The 19,554-nt window shown below is 36.1% G+C and overlaps 1 protein-coding gene across 1 annotated transcript in view; it reads right to left on the bottom strand.

Moving 5' to 3' along the window:
* Nep3 (M13 family metallopeptidase neprilysin 3) overlaps window positions 1–19,554 on the bottom strand; it is a 353,718-nt gene that overhangs the window by 17,822 nt on the left and 316,342 nt on the right. The window contains exon 17 of the mRNA XM_090387832.1: window positions 5,017–5,189. Coding sequence (XP_090243958.1) covers window positions 5,017–5,189 — 173 coding nt within the window. The remainder of the gene's footprint in view (window positions 1–5,016; window positions 5,190–19,554) is intronic.

Here is a 19,554-nt window from a genome sequence, read left to right as displayed (position 1 = left end):
GAGAATTTTGATATATAATTACCTATAGTTAATCTCATTACATAAACTAAGCATTTCCTCTAGTATGCACTAATCAAATTCTTCTCAAATACCATAAGACATCAACAGGATGGATATCAGAGTGGGATGGCAAATGCATGCATCTTTAGCATTAGCATTAGTAGAGGCACATGATACAAGAAAGCAAAGCTTCATCAGCCAAAAAAAAAAAAAAAAAACTCCCCCATTTCACCCCTCCATTCGTTCCAAATACCTGTCCAGCCCGGCCTTAAATTTACTTAGGCTATCAACTTTCACAACAAAGGATGGAAATCTGTTCCACCAACCAACTACCTGCTGGCTAAAGGCAAACTTCCGCACATTTATCCTACATCTGTCTTTCCTCAATTTGAATTTATGCCCTCTCCGGTGATTATTCTGAGCAAGAGGAAGAATCCCATCAGCATTGAGCATGCTCAAACCATTCAAGGCTTTATACACCTCAATCAGATCACCTCACAGGTGCCTAGTCTCCAGACACTGTAATTTACAAAATTTAAGCCTTTCTTCGTAAGAGCAACCCTTTGTTCCATTCACTAAGCTTGTTGCCCTTCTCTGTACTCGTTCCAACAGCTCCACATCCTTCTTAAAATGAGGCCTCCAGACAGTACTCAAGGTGTGGCCTGACCATTGCCTTGTACAAGGGGATAATCAACTCCTTATCCCTGCTAGAAAAATTCCTGTATATCATTGACAAGACACCATGAGCTATTGTTGCAGACTGCCTGCACTTACCCCCAGGTCCTTTTTGTTCTCTACCACTGTCAGTGTAGTACCACAGAGTTGATACCTTACTCTGGGGTTACTGCTTCCCATATGTAGTACTTTACATTCATCAATGTTAAACTTCATTTGCCACCTCTCAGCCCATCTGCTCAACTTTTATAGATCCTGTTGCAGCAGCGTACTGTCATTAGTGTCCTTAACAACCCTGCCAACCTTTGTATCATCTGCAAACTTGGACATTAAGCTGTATATACCATCATCAATATCATTTGTAAATAGAGAAAACAACAATGGACCCAACACTGAACTCTGAGGGACTCCACTAAATAACATTAGTCCATGATGAGCGGTGACCATTGATTACCACTCTCTGTCTTCTCCCACTCAACCATCCCTTTATCCATAGCAGCAATTTGCCTCCAATGCCACATTGCTCCAATTTGTTCAGCAGTCTTCCATGTGCAACAGTATCAAAAGCCTTCCCAAGATCCAAATATATGATATCAAAGTTATTCCCTGCATCCAGTTCCTTTGTGACCACATCATACTATCCAATCAAATTGGTCAGGCAAGACTTTCCCTTAACAAAACCATGCTGTGTCCGAGCTATAACTGAAGTCTTGTCTAGATGATCCTGCAGTGCTTATTTTACCAGTGCCTCCGTTAATTTTCCTGGAACAGAAGTTAAACTAACAGGTCTATAATCATTTGTGTCGCCCTTTGATCCTCCTTTGTGAATTGGAGTCACATTTGCACATCTCCAGTCCATGGATACCTCCCCTGAGTCCAAGGAAGTTCTCATAATTATGGGTAAGGGTTTGCTTACTTCCTTTGCTGCCTCCTTTAATATAACTGGATAGATCCCATTCATTCCGGGTGCCTTTTTTATGTTTATCTTCAACAATTTCTCCTCCACTTTCCTCTCAGTTATTACAAAATCATCTAGCTCACTGCCAGAGTTCAAATCACCTCTGGCATTCCCCTCCCTAAATAACTCCTCATGTGTGAATGTAGATTCAAAATACTAATTTAGTTTGTTAGCCACCTGAGCAGGCTCATTAACAGTTGAAACATCAATATCCAGTGGACCAATCTGATTCATCCCTTTCTTTCTAGAGATACATAGGTAAAGAACTCTTTGCTGTTTTTCTTTGCATCCTTTGCCAAAGATTTCTCATAATTTGCCTTTGCCTGCCTAATCTCCTTTGTGACTTGGTTACAGACCAGCTTATATCTATCATAAGCTTCCATGTCACCCATTAATTTATATGTATCCCATGCATTTTTCTTCTCTGCCCTATGTCTCATTAGTTCATCTGACATCCATTTAGGCCTAAACCTTGAACAATATTTCTTAGCTGGTATGTAAAGCCTAGTAGCTTCCAAGATAAATTGTTTGAATGCTTCCCATTTTGAATTTGCTGTTGGTAACATCATCAGTTGGTCCCACCGTAGTCGCCTTTACGAAAGCAAAAACCCTTCCCTTTACCCCTGATGGTAGTTACCTCTTTGAGTAAATCCCACTTCAGCACATTGTGATCACTGCCACCTAGTGGTTCCTTTATCTGCAGATTCTTAATGCATGAAGAATCACTACTGATAATCAGATCAAAAGTATTACTCCCTCTAGTTGCCTCCCGAACATTCTGATGTAGAAAACAATCATCCAATAAATCCGCTAAAGCCTTGCTAGTGTGCGAGTGACTAACCCACAAATTCCAGTTAATATCTGGGAAATTAAAATCCCCATTATAAGACTCTCTGATTTACTGGCCCACTCTATTTCCCTGTACAGTTTCTTATTATACTCATCAGAGTCATTAGGCCTATAACATACTCCTACTCTCAATTTTGATCTCCCAATGCTTATGTCACACCAAAGTGACTCAACACTGCACTGTCCAGCGATGTCGACTGACTTCACTTCCTTGGATTTGATGTGTTTCTTAACTAATAGCATAACTCCTCCTCCCTTCCTATCCTGTCTATCCTTCCTGTACACATTGTACTCCCCAAATTCCAGTTCTGCATTCCTTATATCTGTGTGACACCACATCTCTAATATCCCAACAATATCTGCCTTTGATGTTCTGAGTAATGCCTCAAATTCATCAAATTTATTTACAAATTCCTAGCATTGGTGTATATGCAAGTATATATGCACCTGTTCCTATTCTTAGCTACCCTAACACAACCATGCGTTTACTTGTACAGCAATGACTCCCAGAAATCTTCTCGGTTTTATTATAGCATAATAGCTAAAAGATATATGTAAATTTTCCAAACTGTCATATATAGACAATTCAGTGTCATACAAATTAATTATTTCTTGTACAAATATATTGTAAAATGGTCAGTATTAGAACAAATATTAAAGTTAGTGATAAAGTCCTTAAACACTGATTCAAGTATACATTTACAGAAATTAGCTACAGTAACAAAACATAATTAATTCAGAATCACTAATTTCAAAATTCTTTTAAAGTTAAAAATCAATTATTTTTTTAATCTTTATGTCTTAATTTCATCGATTTTAAAATTATTACATTGCATGGGTAATCTGAAAGTAAGATTCAGCAAAAAATCAAGAAACATAGTAAGTCAATTTTAGAATTTTCTTCATAGGTAGCTTTCGTTTTATGAAATCAGTAACTTTTGTTTTATGAAACAATAAACTAAATTTTGAATATCACATATTTACTCTTGTATGTATTTTTATTTACTCTTGTAAATATATTTTATGTATTTCCTCACATAAAATCAATGTCACTCACTGCTAAGTACTTTAACTTGTTTTTATAAATAATCTTGTGCCCAAAATCTTACTCTGGGGCCTCCTACAGAGCATACCATTCATTGAATAAACAAAATAACTTGAGGGATGGGAAGTTGATTTGCAGCATGTAAGGAGAATTATGAAAAAAAAATATATTAAACCAGGCAGCAAGGAACAACGTTATCGCTTCAACCATTCCACAACACATTAGGCTTGTAGCATATGGCATATTTTTGATATCTGCTGAGGCTTGTAAACATGAACCCATATCTACAGGATTACCATGGTGAACATCTGCAATAATATTACTGGTTGCAATGATTCGTGCCACTTTGAGTTGCTAAGGTGTTCACATTATATAGTGGACATGCTTCATTAAATAATCCTATAGCAACAAGCCACAATAGTACATATAAGAAAAGAGCTAATAGTTACAGACAATAGGCAAAGAACTGAAGAATGTGGAGTTATTGCTGGGCACTAATAAATTTCCCTTAAGCAAGATGTGGTACACTGCCAGCTTGCACAAAAAAAGTGGTCTCTAGGCATAGAATATTGCAATATACGGATCAACTGATTCCAAAATTATTAAAACCCACACTTATGATGAACATTACTGTGGGGCTTCTCCACACAGTTACATTATAGGAGCGTAAGTGCTGATTTTAAATCGCATACCTATATTCTGTAGTTCTGAAAGTTGAATTCATTTAAGTGGATATGTACTTCATTTGATCACAAGTGTTCTCTGGCCATCTTAATACTGAATTCAGGATGTGCTGAAAGTTTCAGTACAGAAATGGAGAATTGTTGAGAGAAATCATTCAAATACAATAAACTTTGCATAGGTAGGACATTTTTCTACTGCTGTCTGTGCCATAATTTTCGATAACCCCATCTAGAATGCGACAGGTATTGCAGTTACAACAAGCATTACTTGTCCTTTGCTTCTGTTCTGCTGTTATGTTTTCTCCAATAATTGCAACTTGACCAACCCTAACCTTCAGTTACCCTACTGCTTCAAACATAACAATCACTTTATATAGTCCATTAAGAGTAACTGGATTATGAAACATGGTTGTTGTCACTATCTAGGAAGTTTACAGTTTTACAATGCTCTTGGCAATAGTTTTCACATTTTTATATTAAAGCTTAATGAGAAAATCATGATTTTTGATGTTATTACTATTATAAATTGTTTTATTGTAGCCACTACAGTTCAGAAGGGGTTTTATAATGCATATCACCTGGTGATATATTCAGGAATAATTTATTTTGTATATATATATATATATATATATTTTTTTTTTTCCTTTTTTTTTTTAATTTTTTTATTCTTTTCTTTCTTCAATGAATGGTCAATAGAGATCTTGAAATAAGTGCAATTTAATCTGACCATATTGTACTAAAACTTGAATTTTTTGTACTCCCAGAATACTGTAATGAAGAGAATATGCACACATGCATACACATACCTGAAGCGTGCAGGACTGTGTGGGTCATTTAGCACTTGTAAATGCATAGCCTCAGGAGTACTGGTGGAGCACCACACCTGGGCAAAACCAATAAAAAACAGCTGTCGATGAGTTAGGTTAACACCTGGTAAGGGGAGCTCAACTTTATGATTTTTCAGCCAATCCTCGTATGCCTTGATTGAAAATTAAATATTAATTAAGAGAGAAAGAAAGGCAAATTATAAAATATATAACAGACTTGGAAATTATAAAGCACTTTAAAATTATAAATTTTTTCATTACATATCAGTTAACTTTTAAAAATTATAAAAATTTTAATGCAGATCAGCTTTCAGCTGGAAGAGACCAGAAAGTGCAAGAAGAGCATTTTTATGAAAATTGCAATATATATACACACATGTAGTGATGTTATGCCTAACTGTCACATTGGATTAATTATACTAAAATTAGAAATGATTAGTATTACTAGTGGCAAATAAAGCAAGAACGTAAGCTTATACAGGTCAGTCAAAAAAAAAAAAAAAAAACTTCCCATTTTATCTATCCATTCCTTCCAATAGCTTGTCTAGTATTTCCTTGAATTTATTTAAGCTATCCACTTCCACAAAAAAAATTATGCTGTTTATAGCATATAAGGCTAATAAAATGAAATCTATATATAAGGATGAGTTTTACAAACAGAAAAGAATAACTCAGATTGTTACATCTTGCATACAAATTGGCTATTATTAAATATTATTTCAAACAGATATATTTTTTAATTTTTATATTAAAATGGCATTATAGTATATATATTTTTTATTATTATTGTTGTTTTCCATTTTTATATTTTATTTTATTGTTTTTATATTAGCAATAATAGTTCACTATTATTGCTAATGTAAAAACTCACTCTCCCATCAGAAAAATGTATGGGATGCATATAGATTATTAGGAAATACAGAAGCCCATTATAGATATAAAATCCTTTGTAATCAAGTCATAAAGGAGCTTAGGCGTGATAAGGCAGATTAATTAGGCAGTCTTTGTCAAAGAATGCCAAGAAAACCAGCAAATACTTTTTTAATTATATTAATAGTAGAAGGAAGGGGTTGAATCACATTGATCCATTTGATGTTGATGGTGTAACTGTTGATGATCCTGCTCAGGTTGCTGATAAACTGATTATGAGAGTCATAATTATGAGAGCTTCCTTGGACTCTGGGGAGGTCCCCATGAACTGGAGGTGTGCAAATGTATCACCAATTCACAAAAGGGGTTCAAAAGGTGACACAAGTAACTACAGACCTGTTAGTTTAACTTGTGTTCTGGGGAAAATATTGGAACCACTGGTTAAAGAAGCATTGCAGGATCATCTAGACAAGACGGCAGCAATAGTTGATACAGCATGGGTTTGTTAAAGGGAGGTCTTGTCTGACCAATTTGATTGGATACTATGATGTGGTCACAAAGGAACTGAATGTCAAAAATAATTTTGATATCATATACTTGGATTTCAGGAAAGCTATTGATACTGTTGCACATGGAAGACTGCTGTACAAATTGGAGAGGTATGGCAATAAGAGTAATTTGCTACAATAGATAAAGGGATGGTTGAGTGGGAGACGACAGAGAGTGGTAATCAATGGACACTACTCTTCATGGACTAATGTTATTAGTTCCCCAGTGTTCAGTGTTGGGCCCATTGTTTTGTATATTCCTCAATGATATTGATGAAGGTATATCAGGTTTAATGTCCAAGTTTGCAGATGATACAAAGGTTGGTAGGATTGTTAATGACAGTAAATATGGTATGCTACTCCAACTGGATCTAGATAAGTTGGGAAAATGGGCTGAGAAGTAGCAACTGAAGTTTAACATTGAGAAATGCAAATTACTGCATATGGGTAGCAATAACCGAAGAGTATCATACTAACTGTGTGGTACCACACTCAGGTAAGCGAAAAGTGAAAAAGACCTGGGGGTAATTATGCAGCCAAATATGAAGTTCGTTGAGCAGTGCAGATGGGCTGCCAGGGCAGGTAATGGAGTCTTGTCAATGATATATAGGAATTTTGCTAGCAGGGATAGGGAGGTGATTATTTCGTTATACAAGGCAATGGTCAGGCCACACCTAGAGTACTGTGTACAGGTCTGGAGGCCTCATTTTAGGAAGGATATAGAGTTGCTAAAAAGAGTACAAAGAAGTGCAACAAGATTGGTGAGGGGAACAAAGGGGTGCTCTTACCAAAAAAGGCTTAAATTCTGCAAATTGCAGTGCCTTGAGAGTAGGCACCTGCGAGATGATCTGATTGAGGTGTATAAGGCCTTGAATGGGTTGAGCAAGCTGAATGCTGATGGGATTCTTCCTCTTGCTCAGACTAAGAACCTGAGGGGGCACAGTTTTAAATTAAGGAAAGATAGTTGTAGAATAGATGTGTGGAAATTTGCCTTTAGCCAGTGGGTAGTTGATTGGTGGAACAGGCTTCCATCTTTTGTTGTGGAAGCTAATTGCCTAAATAAATTTAAGGCTGAGCTGGACAGGCATTTGGAATGAATGGAGGGGTGAAATGGGAGGGTTTCTTTTTTTTTTTTTGGCAGATGCTGCATAAGCCTGCTTTCTTGCATCGTATGCCTCTACCAATGCTAATGCTAAAACTGAATACATGTTTTGCATCTACATTCACACATGAGGAATTCTATGACAGAGGAATGCCAGAAGTTTATCAAACTATAATGGGGAGCTATATCATTTTGTGATAACTGAAAGGAAATTGGAAGAGAAATTGTTAAAGCTAAATATAAAAAAGGTGTCTAGGATAGATGGAATCTAATGGAGGCAGCAGAGGAGATAAGCAAACCCTTAGCCACCAGGGGAGCAGTTTAGCTGAAAAATATCAGTAGGCTAGTAGCAAAGGGACGCAATGTAGAATGAATGAATGAGAATGAAAGACAATGAATAGGCTGGGAACCGAGTGAACTAGGAATTATGGTAAAAGGGAATAAATGGCAGTTTTGGTGAAAGAAAGAGTGACCTAGCATGAGGGAAAGAGAGAGTGAATGGGAATGAGTGGAAGAGCAAATGTAATTGGCCGAAAGAATACAAAGTTAAAAATAACTTACATTATTCTTTATATATACTGTACCAACAAACATTTACTAACCACATCAACACTATCAATGCATTCTCCCCTGGCCTGCAAAAAAAAAAAAAAAAAAAACTTGCAGCTAGGCCTGCACCACAACTGAAGAATAAAAGTAAGTTGATGTGCCCAGAGAGTGCAGTGCAGAAAGTAAGAGTTGAATAAATGAGATGAGAGCTAGAAGAATGAATAAAAGTGTAAGCGTGTGAGAAAAAGAACACAAACCATAAATGCTACAGTTAAGTACACACTAACCATAGTTTTAATTAGTATTTAAATTTACACTACACATCATTGCATTCCCTCCTGGTGTGTGAGAAAAAGATGAATGAGTTGAGTGAAAAAAAAAAAAAAAAAACATATATATATATATATATATATATATATATATATATATATAAAAAAAAAACTTGGAAAAAAATTATAAAATAAGAAAAAAGTACTTTAAAAAAAAAATATATATATATATATTAAAAAAAAAAATAAAAAAAAAAAGAATGCAATTAGAGTGAGAATGCAGATTATGAATGAAGTAAATGTGTGTCTCTCCCACCCCCTCGCCTGGTGGGTTCCCCACTGCCAGCTAACATATCCCACCCCCGGATATGGGGGTGGGATGTGTTAGCTTAACCTTCATACCGGATTCGACACTCCTTGGACATGACACCGACGAAGACATTCTGCGGCTTTGCTGCCAACGCGCCATTGGCGATCTGAACTGGGTACTCTAACCTGGTTCCCTTTAAAACCCCATCCCCAGGCAGGGGAGGGAGGAGACGGATCTCTGTCTCCTCTCCTCCCTGCCTACCCCCATACTTCGTCTGGTGGGGCTCGTCTCCACTGACCTCTTTAGGGATGCCTACTCTATCGTCCCTATTCTTCTATCTGTTTTCCCCCCAGTCTTCAGTCTCCCTCCCTCTCTCACTAAATCGACCAAGTACACCCTTAACAATGCTGCCAAATTCTAATAAACGTCTAAATTCTACCGGTTTCCTGTAAATCTCTAAGACAACTAACACTATTAGCTTTTATCTAGCATATAGCCTCACATGTCTAAATTTAATAACATCAAAATTTTGTTTGACCTATTTGGCCTTTAACACATCTCTTTAGCGTTCAACCCAAACCAGCGATTTCCTAACAGCAATCCCATTAAGCATTAATGTCAAACGCAATTTTTTTTTTTTTTTTTTTTTTTAATAGGTCCTAGCCACTGAAATCCCAGGAAACTAGGTGGCAGGACCTGCCAGAGCAATTTGTTGTGATACTGGATACACCCAGCTAGCCTCCACGTGGCAGGGTATGGGCAACGTAGGGGACCCACTAGGGGCCTGGCGGCCAGTAAGCCGGATAAACAATGGGCACAACAAATCACACTGCACAGACACGGCCCACACACTTTCAAGTCTCTGGCTTGAGAGTGTACTGTCCTCGATACAGTGAAACACACGCGGAGATGGGAGAAATCCCAGGTGCCGTCTGACACGAACATACCTTATACCTTATGGAATTGTTAAGGGAGTACTCTTGTCCGACCAATCTGATGGGTGTTAATGATGCAGTAACAAAGGAATTTGATGCAAAATGTAATTTTGACATCATATATTTGGATTTCAGGAAAGATTTCGATACTGTTGCACATGAAATACGGCTGTACAAATTGGAACAATGTGGCATTAAGCACAAGTTACTGTTAAGGATAAAGGGATGGGAGAAGACAGAGAGTAGTTATCAATGGATACTGCTTTTCATGGATTAATGTTATTAGTTGAATCTCCCAGGATTCAGTGCACACCCATTGTTGTCTCTATATTTATTAATGATACTGATGAAGGTATATCAAACAATGTTTGCAGATGATACAAAGTTGGCAGGACAGTTAATGACAGTAATCAAAGTGTGCTACTGCAACAATATCTAGAAAAATCAGGCAGATGGGCTGAGAAATGGCAATTGAAATTTAACACTGACAAATGCAAAGTACTCTTTATATGGGTAGCAATAACTCTTCAGTAATGTACCAACTGTGAGCTACTACACTCAGGGTAGTGGAAAATGAAAAAGACTTGGGGTTAATTGTGCAGTCGGATATGAAGTTCTCTGGGCAATGCAGAAAGGCTGCCAGAAGACCTCATGGGATTTTGTCAATAATATACAGGAATTCTGCTAGCAGGGATGTGGAGGTGATTATCCTCTTTTATAAAGCAATCGTCAGGCCACATATTGAGTACTGCATACAGATCTGGAGGCCTCATTTTAGGAAGGATGTAGAGCTGCTGAAGTGAGTACAGAGAAGGCAGTGTTGAATCCAAGAGGGTGACCGGGGGCAAGTTTCACTCCTGGTGGAATAAAATTCCCTTCCAGTGAAAAATAGTAATTTTTATTTTATAAAACACGAATTCGATAAATTTATGTCAAGTAAACAACATGAGAAATCACATCAACTAAGTGTGGTACTTGTTAGGTGGTAGACGGTGAAAATAAATTGCTAAAATTCAAGACACACAATTTTCAAAACAATTAAATGGGCAATATTTCTAGCTGCACAAATTGTAACCAAAAGCCACTATTTCAAGCATCCGCATTTGTGTTTTATGGTTTTCGGGTTCCCTTTATTTTCATACAAACCATCTCTCGATAGTGTTTCACACAATCAGTCTACTTGTGACTAATTCTTTGTTTGTATATCACAAACAAGATTGCAGGCCACAAATAGGTTTGCCTGAACTGGTTCCTGACAGATTAGCATTAGCATTAGCATTAATAGAGGCATATGATGCAAGAAAGCAAGCTTATGCAGCATCAGCCAAAAAAAAAAGAAAAAAAAGAAAATCACTTCCACTTCACCCCTCTGTTCGTTCGAAATACCTGTCCAGCTGAGCCTTAAACTTATTTAGGCTATCAGCTTCCATGACAAGGGATGGAAGTCTGTTCCACCAACCAACCACCCGTTGGCTAAAGGCAAATTTCCGCACGTCTATCCTACATCTGTCTTTCCTCAATTTGAATTTATGCCCTCTAAGGTGATTATTCCGAGCAAGAGGAAGAATCCCATCAGCACTGAGCATGCTCAAACCATTCAAGGCTTTATACACCTCTATTAGATCATCTCGCTGGTGCCTAGTCTCCAGACACTGTAATTTGCAAAACTTAAGCCTTTCTTCGTAAGAGCACCCCTTTGTTCCATTCACTAATCTTGTTGCCCTTCTCTGTACTCGTTCCAGCAGCTCTACATCCTTCTTGAAATGAGGCCTCCAGACCTGTATACAGTACTCTAGGTGTGGCCTGACCATTGCCTTATACAAGGGAATAATCACTTCTTTATCCCTGCTAGAAAAATTCCTATATATCATTGACAATACACCATGAGCTACTCTTGCAGCCCGTCTGCACTGCTCAGAGAACTTCACATCTACCTGCACAACCACCCCCATAATGGTTTGTTATGTTTGTTATTTGGTTTTTAGGAGCATTAGCAACTAAGGTCATATTGCTCCGGGGATATGCGGTGGTCATTCCCTAACCTTTCCGCATCCTCCATATTTGGTGGTGACGGACTCGAACCCCGGTTTAATCAAGAAGCGTGTGCTACGCACTGCTGCTCCTTCCCACCTGGCTATGGAGGCGCCTGTCCCCACAATGGGTGGGGGTGGTCGGGCAGGTAAGATGCTATTGTAATCATAATTATAAAGTGTCCCGCAGATTTCAGGGGGGTCTACAGCCACTAATTCAATTGTCCGCAGTTTCGCTTTATGGTTTTCACATTCTTTTTTTTTGTTTTTTTCAGAGTGGCTAATTCTTCCTTTGTATATTGCAAATGAAATGGTTTGGTGACAATCTATAAACAATACATTTTATAACCTTTTTATTATATATGCATCTGTACTGTAATATTGAAAGACTGCATGAAGATAAGCTTAGAGGGCCCGAATGAATATCGGAAAAATTAATAAATGAAGTGATTAATACACATGGAAAGAAAAAAGCAAAGAAGAATAAGATTATTACAATACAGTACTTGCACGTTTGATTATAATTTGTATATATATATATTTTTTTTTTGCAAATTTTAACGGTGATTTTCATATTAAACTGTGATTATTGTCAGAAATGTGGTTTTTGTGAACTGACTATTAGTATTTAGATGTTAAATAATAAATATTTCCTATTTTGCTTTCTCATATTCTCTTATTATAACATTCATAAATATGCATACATATAAATATGCATAATCTGTATATTTATATTTATGCATATATATGCATATTTTAAATTTATATTTATGCATAAATATAATTATACAGATTTGTTTGTAACATATACATATGTTGTAAATATTAAATAATAATAATAAAAATATATACTACATGTACCCCCCAAAGTTTACATTCTTACACCCCGGTGCATGTACCCCCGAAGTTTACATTCTCCCCCTCCCCCGCCCCAGTGCAAATGCTCTGGATTTAACGCTGAGAGAAGGGCAACGAGATTGTTGAGAGGTACAAAGGGGGTGTTCTTACCAAGACAGGCAAATTTCAGCATCTGCAGACTAGGCACATGCAAGGTGATCTGATTGAGGTGTTCAAGACTTTGAATGGATTGAACAAGCCCAATGCTGATGGCATTCTTTCTCTTGCTCAGACTACACACATGTGGGGGCATAAATTCAAATTGAGAAAGACAATTGTAGAATAGATGTGTGGAAATTTGCCTTTAGCCAGTGGGTGGTTGATAGTTGGAATAAACTTCCATCTGTTGTTGTTGTGGAAGTGGGCAGTTTGAATAAATTGAAAGAAGAACTAAAATTATTGGAGGCGATGGTTAGGTGATGGATGGAGGTTTTTTTTTTTTTTTGGCTGACACCATATAAACTTGCTTTCTTACATCATTTGCTATTACTACTACTACTAATACTAATAATAATAATAATAGGAAATCATAGCATATTTAAATTAAATTTCTGTCCATCACCAAAGTTTGCAAAGGAAATCATAATATTAAAATTTTCTGTTTTGCTTTAGTATGGAAGTGTGCACTATATCGCTACATCTTAAAAATGCTTCCATACTAAATATTTACATGTGTGAAAGCAAAATGAATAGTTCCATTAGGGTAAGAAAATAGAAATAAAATACAGTAGACCCTCGCTAATCCGGATTAATTGGGAGGAGAGAGGTCATCCAGATTAGTGAAGAAAAAGATTGCCCTAAAGACAAAAAAACGTAGAACACAAATAAATAGAAAATTTAATTAGTGCTGATGAAAATAAATAAAAAAAATATCACTGTAGAGCCTTTATTTAAAAACTATAAAAAGACGATACATTTATCCATCGATAGAAGACTCAGAAGTTGTACAGCAGACTCTTGATTAACCAGGACACTTCAAGACTCCAAATTACAAAAAAAAAAAAAAAAAAAAAAAAAAAAAAATACATATATCCACCATAAATCATAAAATTCAAGTAATAAATAGAAAGGTATAAAAAGATGTTTTGCAAGTCACAAGAAGTTACAAGAAGCAGTATTATAAGTCGTGATTGGGAGATGAATATACCTATTATACCACAATCCCCGGTGTCTTCACTACAGCCGCTCAACAAAACAATGGAAAGAGAACAAATGTTTAGTTTGTTTTAGTGCATCGTGTAGATTGTTGTTCTCCATTGTACCACAAAAAGAAATAAAAGAAGTTTCGTTATTTATGTTAGGTGTGTCAAAATCTTTTTCATAGTAAATATATTTTTTTTTGTTTAGAAATCACGAAAATGATGGGTAAATGCAAATGAGTTGTGCTTTCAATTGAACAAAACCTTACCAGTACTATTTTCAAACAAAAGTTTGAAAATGGTACCTCTGTTAAATCTTTAATGAACCATTATAATGTTGGTAACCAAACCATACACATCATAAAAAATAAAGGGAAGCTATTAGATTTTGCAGGCACATTTGATAGCATTAAAAGCATAACTATCAGAAAAACAATGAAACTGTCTGCATACGAGGACCTCAACAAGGCGACGGTGTTGTGCTTTAACAAGAATTACATAAACCCATAATATAAAATATGTTAACTTATGTTCATATATACATATACTTATTGCCTTCCTAAATCCCATGTGTATTTCAAAGTATAGTGCTCAACTGAGAAAGAAATTTTCATTTTTCGACCTGGATTAGCGAGGGTTTACTGTATATAAACTAATAATATGAAAATAAAATAAACAAAGATATTTTTATTATTATTATTAGCTACATGGTACAAGGAAGCCTGAAGCTTATGCTGCACCAGCCAAAAAAAAAATAAAAAATTCCCGAGTTACCCTGAGAGAGAGAGTAAAAGTTGAAGGCAATCACCAAGAAATAGAAGAATGGTGATATCCAGCTCAGGACCCTGGGTGTGCCAAGCTCATACTCAACCCCAGGAACTCACATCTGGTGAGTATGAGCTTGGCACACCCAGGGTCCTGAGCTGGATATCACCATTCTATTTCTTGGTGATTTCCTTCTACTCTTGACTCTCACGTGTTCTCTCTCTCTCTCTCTCTCTCTCTCTCTCTCTCTCTCTCAGGGTAACTCGGAATTTTTTTTTTTTTTTTGGCTGGTGCAGCATAAGCTTCGGGCTTCCTTGCATCATGTAGCTAATAATAATAAAAATAATATTATCTCTTACATATTATAATGAGTGTGTCATTTGTGTTACTAATTACAATGTATCAATAATTAATATGTGTTATATGATTTAACAGAAAATTACGAATATTTGGCTTCATTTATTTCAGAAGTATTTGAATTTTTTTTTTTTTTCTTTTTTTTTGTTTTTGCGACGATTCACAATAATAACGGTTTCGAAACCAGGAGGCCAAAAATATCAAAAAATTATAAAAAATGTGCAACTATAAATACTGAATACGATGTAAAGAAATAGCACTGTCAATCACAGATGATATCTATCCCCATCTAAGCCAATCATGGATAAGGTGGCCAGAGATAAGAGATCTTCAATTTTTGAAGATCTTGAGAAAAAAGAGGGCAATGACGAGATATTTTTAGGCAGCAAGGGATAGTTCTTGCGATTTAAATTTCAAAGTAAGTGCCACTGTGTGAAATTAAGGTCACAAGGTGGCAAGGGCAGATGCTGCAGCAGCTGCAGCATTTCCTGCAGAGATTCAAGCCATTGTACAGGATGGCAGTTATCCTCCTGATCTCATTTTTAAGGTTGATGAGACTGGACTTTAATGAAAGAAATTGCCATCAGGAACCTTCATAGCCCATGAATGTTACAAGGTTTCCCACCAAGTTTCAAGGCTGCAAAAGACAGGCTAACGCTACTGCTGGGCACCAATGTCTCTCACACTTTAAAATTAAAACCAATGTTAGCGTACCATTCACAGACACCAAGTGCTCTCAAGTGTCTAAACAAAGCCATGTTTCCGGTCTACTAGAAATGGAACAGGAGGACTCGGGTGACACAAGAAATCTTCTTGGATTGGTACACAATCTACAGTGATATTTTTGCTCTATTGTGCTCCATTTTTGTCAAGAGAATGAGTTACTAGCCAAGGCTCTTATTCTCTTGGATAATGCCCCTGGTGATCCTGCAAACTTTTCTGAAGTCAGAACATCTCTGGATGTCAATGCTGCCCTCGTGCGTAGCACAATTGCTAGGATCACTGTCCTCCCCACACCAGATGGAAAACATCTGAGTTCAAGTCCCGTCAATGATGGGAGGAATTATTATGGGCCTTTTTGACAGTGTTGGCTAAGTCAGTCGGTCTCAGGCAAGAGCAACATGTTTTTTTCCTCCAGGAAATTGGGTTTTTTTCATCCAACAAACAAAATATCGACCTTGGAATACACGCAATTTACAGACAATATACACAGAGCAATATGGCCTTAGTTGCTGATGCTCCTAAAACCCTACAACAACAAAGTTGTTTAAATGCTACCAAACACCACTTCAGTTTTACAACCAATTGTTCAGGAGGGTAATAGCAACTTTAAAAACCTATTACCTCTGCCAAAACTTCATAGAAATGGTGACGGTTTTGGACAGGTCAGACAAAACTATCAAGGATTATTGGCACTCATTCAACATTTTGAAGGGCATTAATAACATCAATGCAGCTTGGAAGGAAGTGTCAGTGAACTGTTTGAATGGAGTGTGGTGCAAACTTCTCCCACAATTTATGCACACAGGATTAGAGCCAGTGGAGAACATTGTTGAAGAATTAGCAGGCTGGTGCAAGAGGCGGAATTGCACATGGTTACAGCTGAAGATGTAACAGAGCTGTTGGATAGCCATGGATAGTTGGATGTAACAGAGCTGTTGGATAGCCATGGATAGTTGGATGTAACAGAGCTGTTGGAAGCTTTCCAATGAAGACTTGGAAGAATTGGCTAAAGAACTAAGCCAACAGAAGGAGGAGGAGAAAGAAAAAAGATGAAGAGCCTCCTCTAAAATCTATGAATACGAGAGACCCTCATTGATGAGAATGACCACCACTGGGCCCTTATTCTGAGATTCTCAAAGAAAGAAAGAGGAAATATAGACAGTCAATGCCACATTCTTCCTTCAAATAAAGGGAAGATCCTCAACCAGGGACTCCATCAGAGAAGTTTGTTTGTTTGTTTGTTATTTGGTTTTTAGGAGCATTAGCAACTAAGGCCATATTGCTCCGTAAATATGCGGTGGTCATTCCCTGACCTTTCCGTATTTGGTGATGACAGGCTCGAACCCCAGTCTAATCAAGAAGCGTGTGCTATGCACTGCTGCTCCTTCCCACCTGGCTACGGAAGCGCCTCATCAGAGAAGTAAAATCTCTGCCAAAAAAGATAAATGCAGGAGCCTTACAGTGGCACTTACAAAAAGTTTTGGTCTGGGCTTCGAATATATCAAAGTAAATGTACAAATTTTAATTTTTTTTATTTAATTAAATTTAGTTTGGTTATGTTATACTTATTACATTTAACTGATTTATATTCATAAAATCAGCATTTTTATGAATATAAATGAGTTTAATATAAATTTATGAATATAATGTAAGTTACGTTCTGGGCCCCTGTCAAAACTGACATAAGTAATATATAATATTATATATTACTTATGTCAATTTTGACAGGGGCCTGGAACATACATAACTTACTGACTTCTCATTGTCTTACATTATATAATTAGGTTCATTTTACACCGATCAAAACATATTTCAGTTATGATATCCATCTACTCTATAGATATTAACTAATCTAGCTTATACACTATCTGTGTTATGTTATGTAATGGCTGAAATATCAACCACCTGAATGGTTGTAAATTGACTGTGAACTTGATCCACAGTTCTTGTTTCATCGACCTACATAATGAAAATGAAGGTAAACAAGTCTACAACACAGTCAGTGGAATGGAAAAACTTGCATTTTTAATATCATCAATTCATCATCAATTTAATATCATCAATATAAGTAGTACCTATATGTTGAAGAGAAAATTATTTTCTGTTTCAATTTAAGTGTGTTTATTAAGTTTGTTGTTATTACCAACTACCAAATCCATATTCTCTTTCTGGTTCTGAATTTAATGATAATATAATATATTTAAGTGCATTATCATGTTTTACTACTTTCTACCAAATTCTTGTTATCTTTTGGGTTCTGAATGCAATGATAATGCACTACAAGTAATTGGCTACCTTTAGTTACATTGATCTTTACAAATTTTGAGAATAATTCTCTTTGTAACCACATTAAGATGTCTTAAAACAACTATGAAACTTTGGAGATGCTTCCTAGACAATTATATTTGCTTATTAAATGGTATCACAATAAGTCTTGTACAAAAATGTTCTTCACACCTTAGAACAGGATTTGAATTTTTTTTTTAAAACTGGTTGTTATGTGATGATGCAACAGCAATTTTCTTGAGTATAAGTATAAATGGGCCTGTTGTACTGGGATCCACAGTGAAATAAAATAATGATAACGTATAAATCAAAGTATTTATATTAAAGATATTTTACTGGATTTATACGTTATCATTATTTCATTTCAGCAATTTTCTTGTTTCTGGAACTAAGCCTGTAGCCAGAATCTGATTTCCTTTCTTTTTCATCATTACTTTCATGGCTTTGTTTTTCAGAGTTGAATTCTGATGCAATTTGTTCGTGTTCTGGAATTTAGTATAAATCTATCATACATTATCAAAACTATTCTTGAATATATGTTTGTTCATAACATTGGCCTTGTATTTCCAAAGATAAATCATAAGTCATTTGAAAAGTCTTAACTGGGAATTGAGTTTACGATACTAACCAGAATTTAATTGATTTTCAAATTTGAAATTAAATAACTTTCCGTATATGTGATCAAATGCAAAGGTAGAAATGTTTTTTTGGCTAAGGTAAAGAAAGCCAACATGAGAACGATGAGAAATGTCAGATAACTTATGCGGAAAATTAGTTTCCCAACACCGGACTCTAGCGCTGCTCGCTCAGTAAACAGACGGTAGGTGTTATCAGTCTGGAGTCGAAATCGAGAAGGATATATTGATTGACAGGTAGGTGTGGCAAACGATAAAATGATTGGTGGTGGTGGGTGCGACAGATGACAAGCTACTGCGTAGTCATTGGTTGGCATTATAATGTGTATTTATGAGTAAAGAACGGTGCATAATAGTTTTGTGATGAACGATAAACAGGTAATAGTAGCGATGAATCTTTTAAAGATGGAAGAAATTTGTAAGGAAAATAAAACGTTGGTTGATTTTTTGATGAAAACTAAATTAATAAAAGTTTTGTTCTGTTCATTTTTATGTTCTTCATTGTTTTTTTTCTCATTATTAAAAGCAGATTTTTGGAGTTCATGAGTGTTTTTACTATGTTGTTGATTTAGGTTTGGTTACGAAAAAAGGAAAAGGTTTCTTTATTTTTCGTTATATTTCGGTACCTGACCTTAAAAATAAAAGTACAGTAATAAAAAATTAATATTTTGTTAATAAATAATTTATGCACTAGTCCACCCATGATTCTAAAGAAAAATGGTTAGGTTACCCCCTCCATTTCTGGAGGGGTTCAAGCTCCCATGGGATTCAAGTAGGATTCCGTTAACCTGACCTTTTTTCTCCATTAGGACATATTATTGAACAAAAAAATAAAAATACAGTCATAAAAAAAATTAATTTTTTTATGAATGTATTTCTAAATATGACTGTGATTCTAAAGAAAAAAGGTTAGATTACCCCCTCCACTTCGGGAGGGGATCAAGCTCACATGGCATTCAAGTGGAAGTAACCTGACCTTTTTTCTCCATTATGGAAAGCGTTCATTAGGACAAGTTACCATTAGTACTACTAATGGTAACTTGTCCTAAATACTAAACCGAAAAGTTATACTAAACCGATGTTATCGTGTGTCGTGTTTGCA

This window comes from Mastigoproctus giganteus, chromosome 13 (genome assembly GCF_048544385.1).
Source record: "Mastigoproctus giganteus isolate SK-2022 chromosome 13, ASM4854438v1, whole genome shotgun sequence".
Classification (NCBI taxonomy): domain Eukaryota; kingdom Metazoa; phylum Arthropoda; class Arachnida; order Uropygi; family Thelyphonidae; genus Mastigoproctus; species Mastigoproctus giganteus.
The sequence above is the reverse complement of the archived record's forward strand: the minus strand, read 5'-3'. Positions and strand labels throughout refer to the sequence as shown.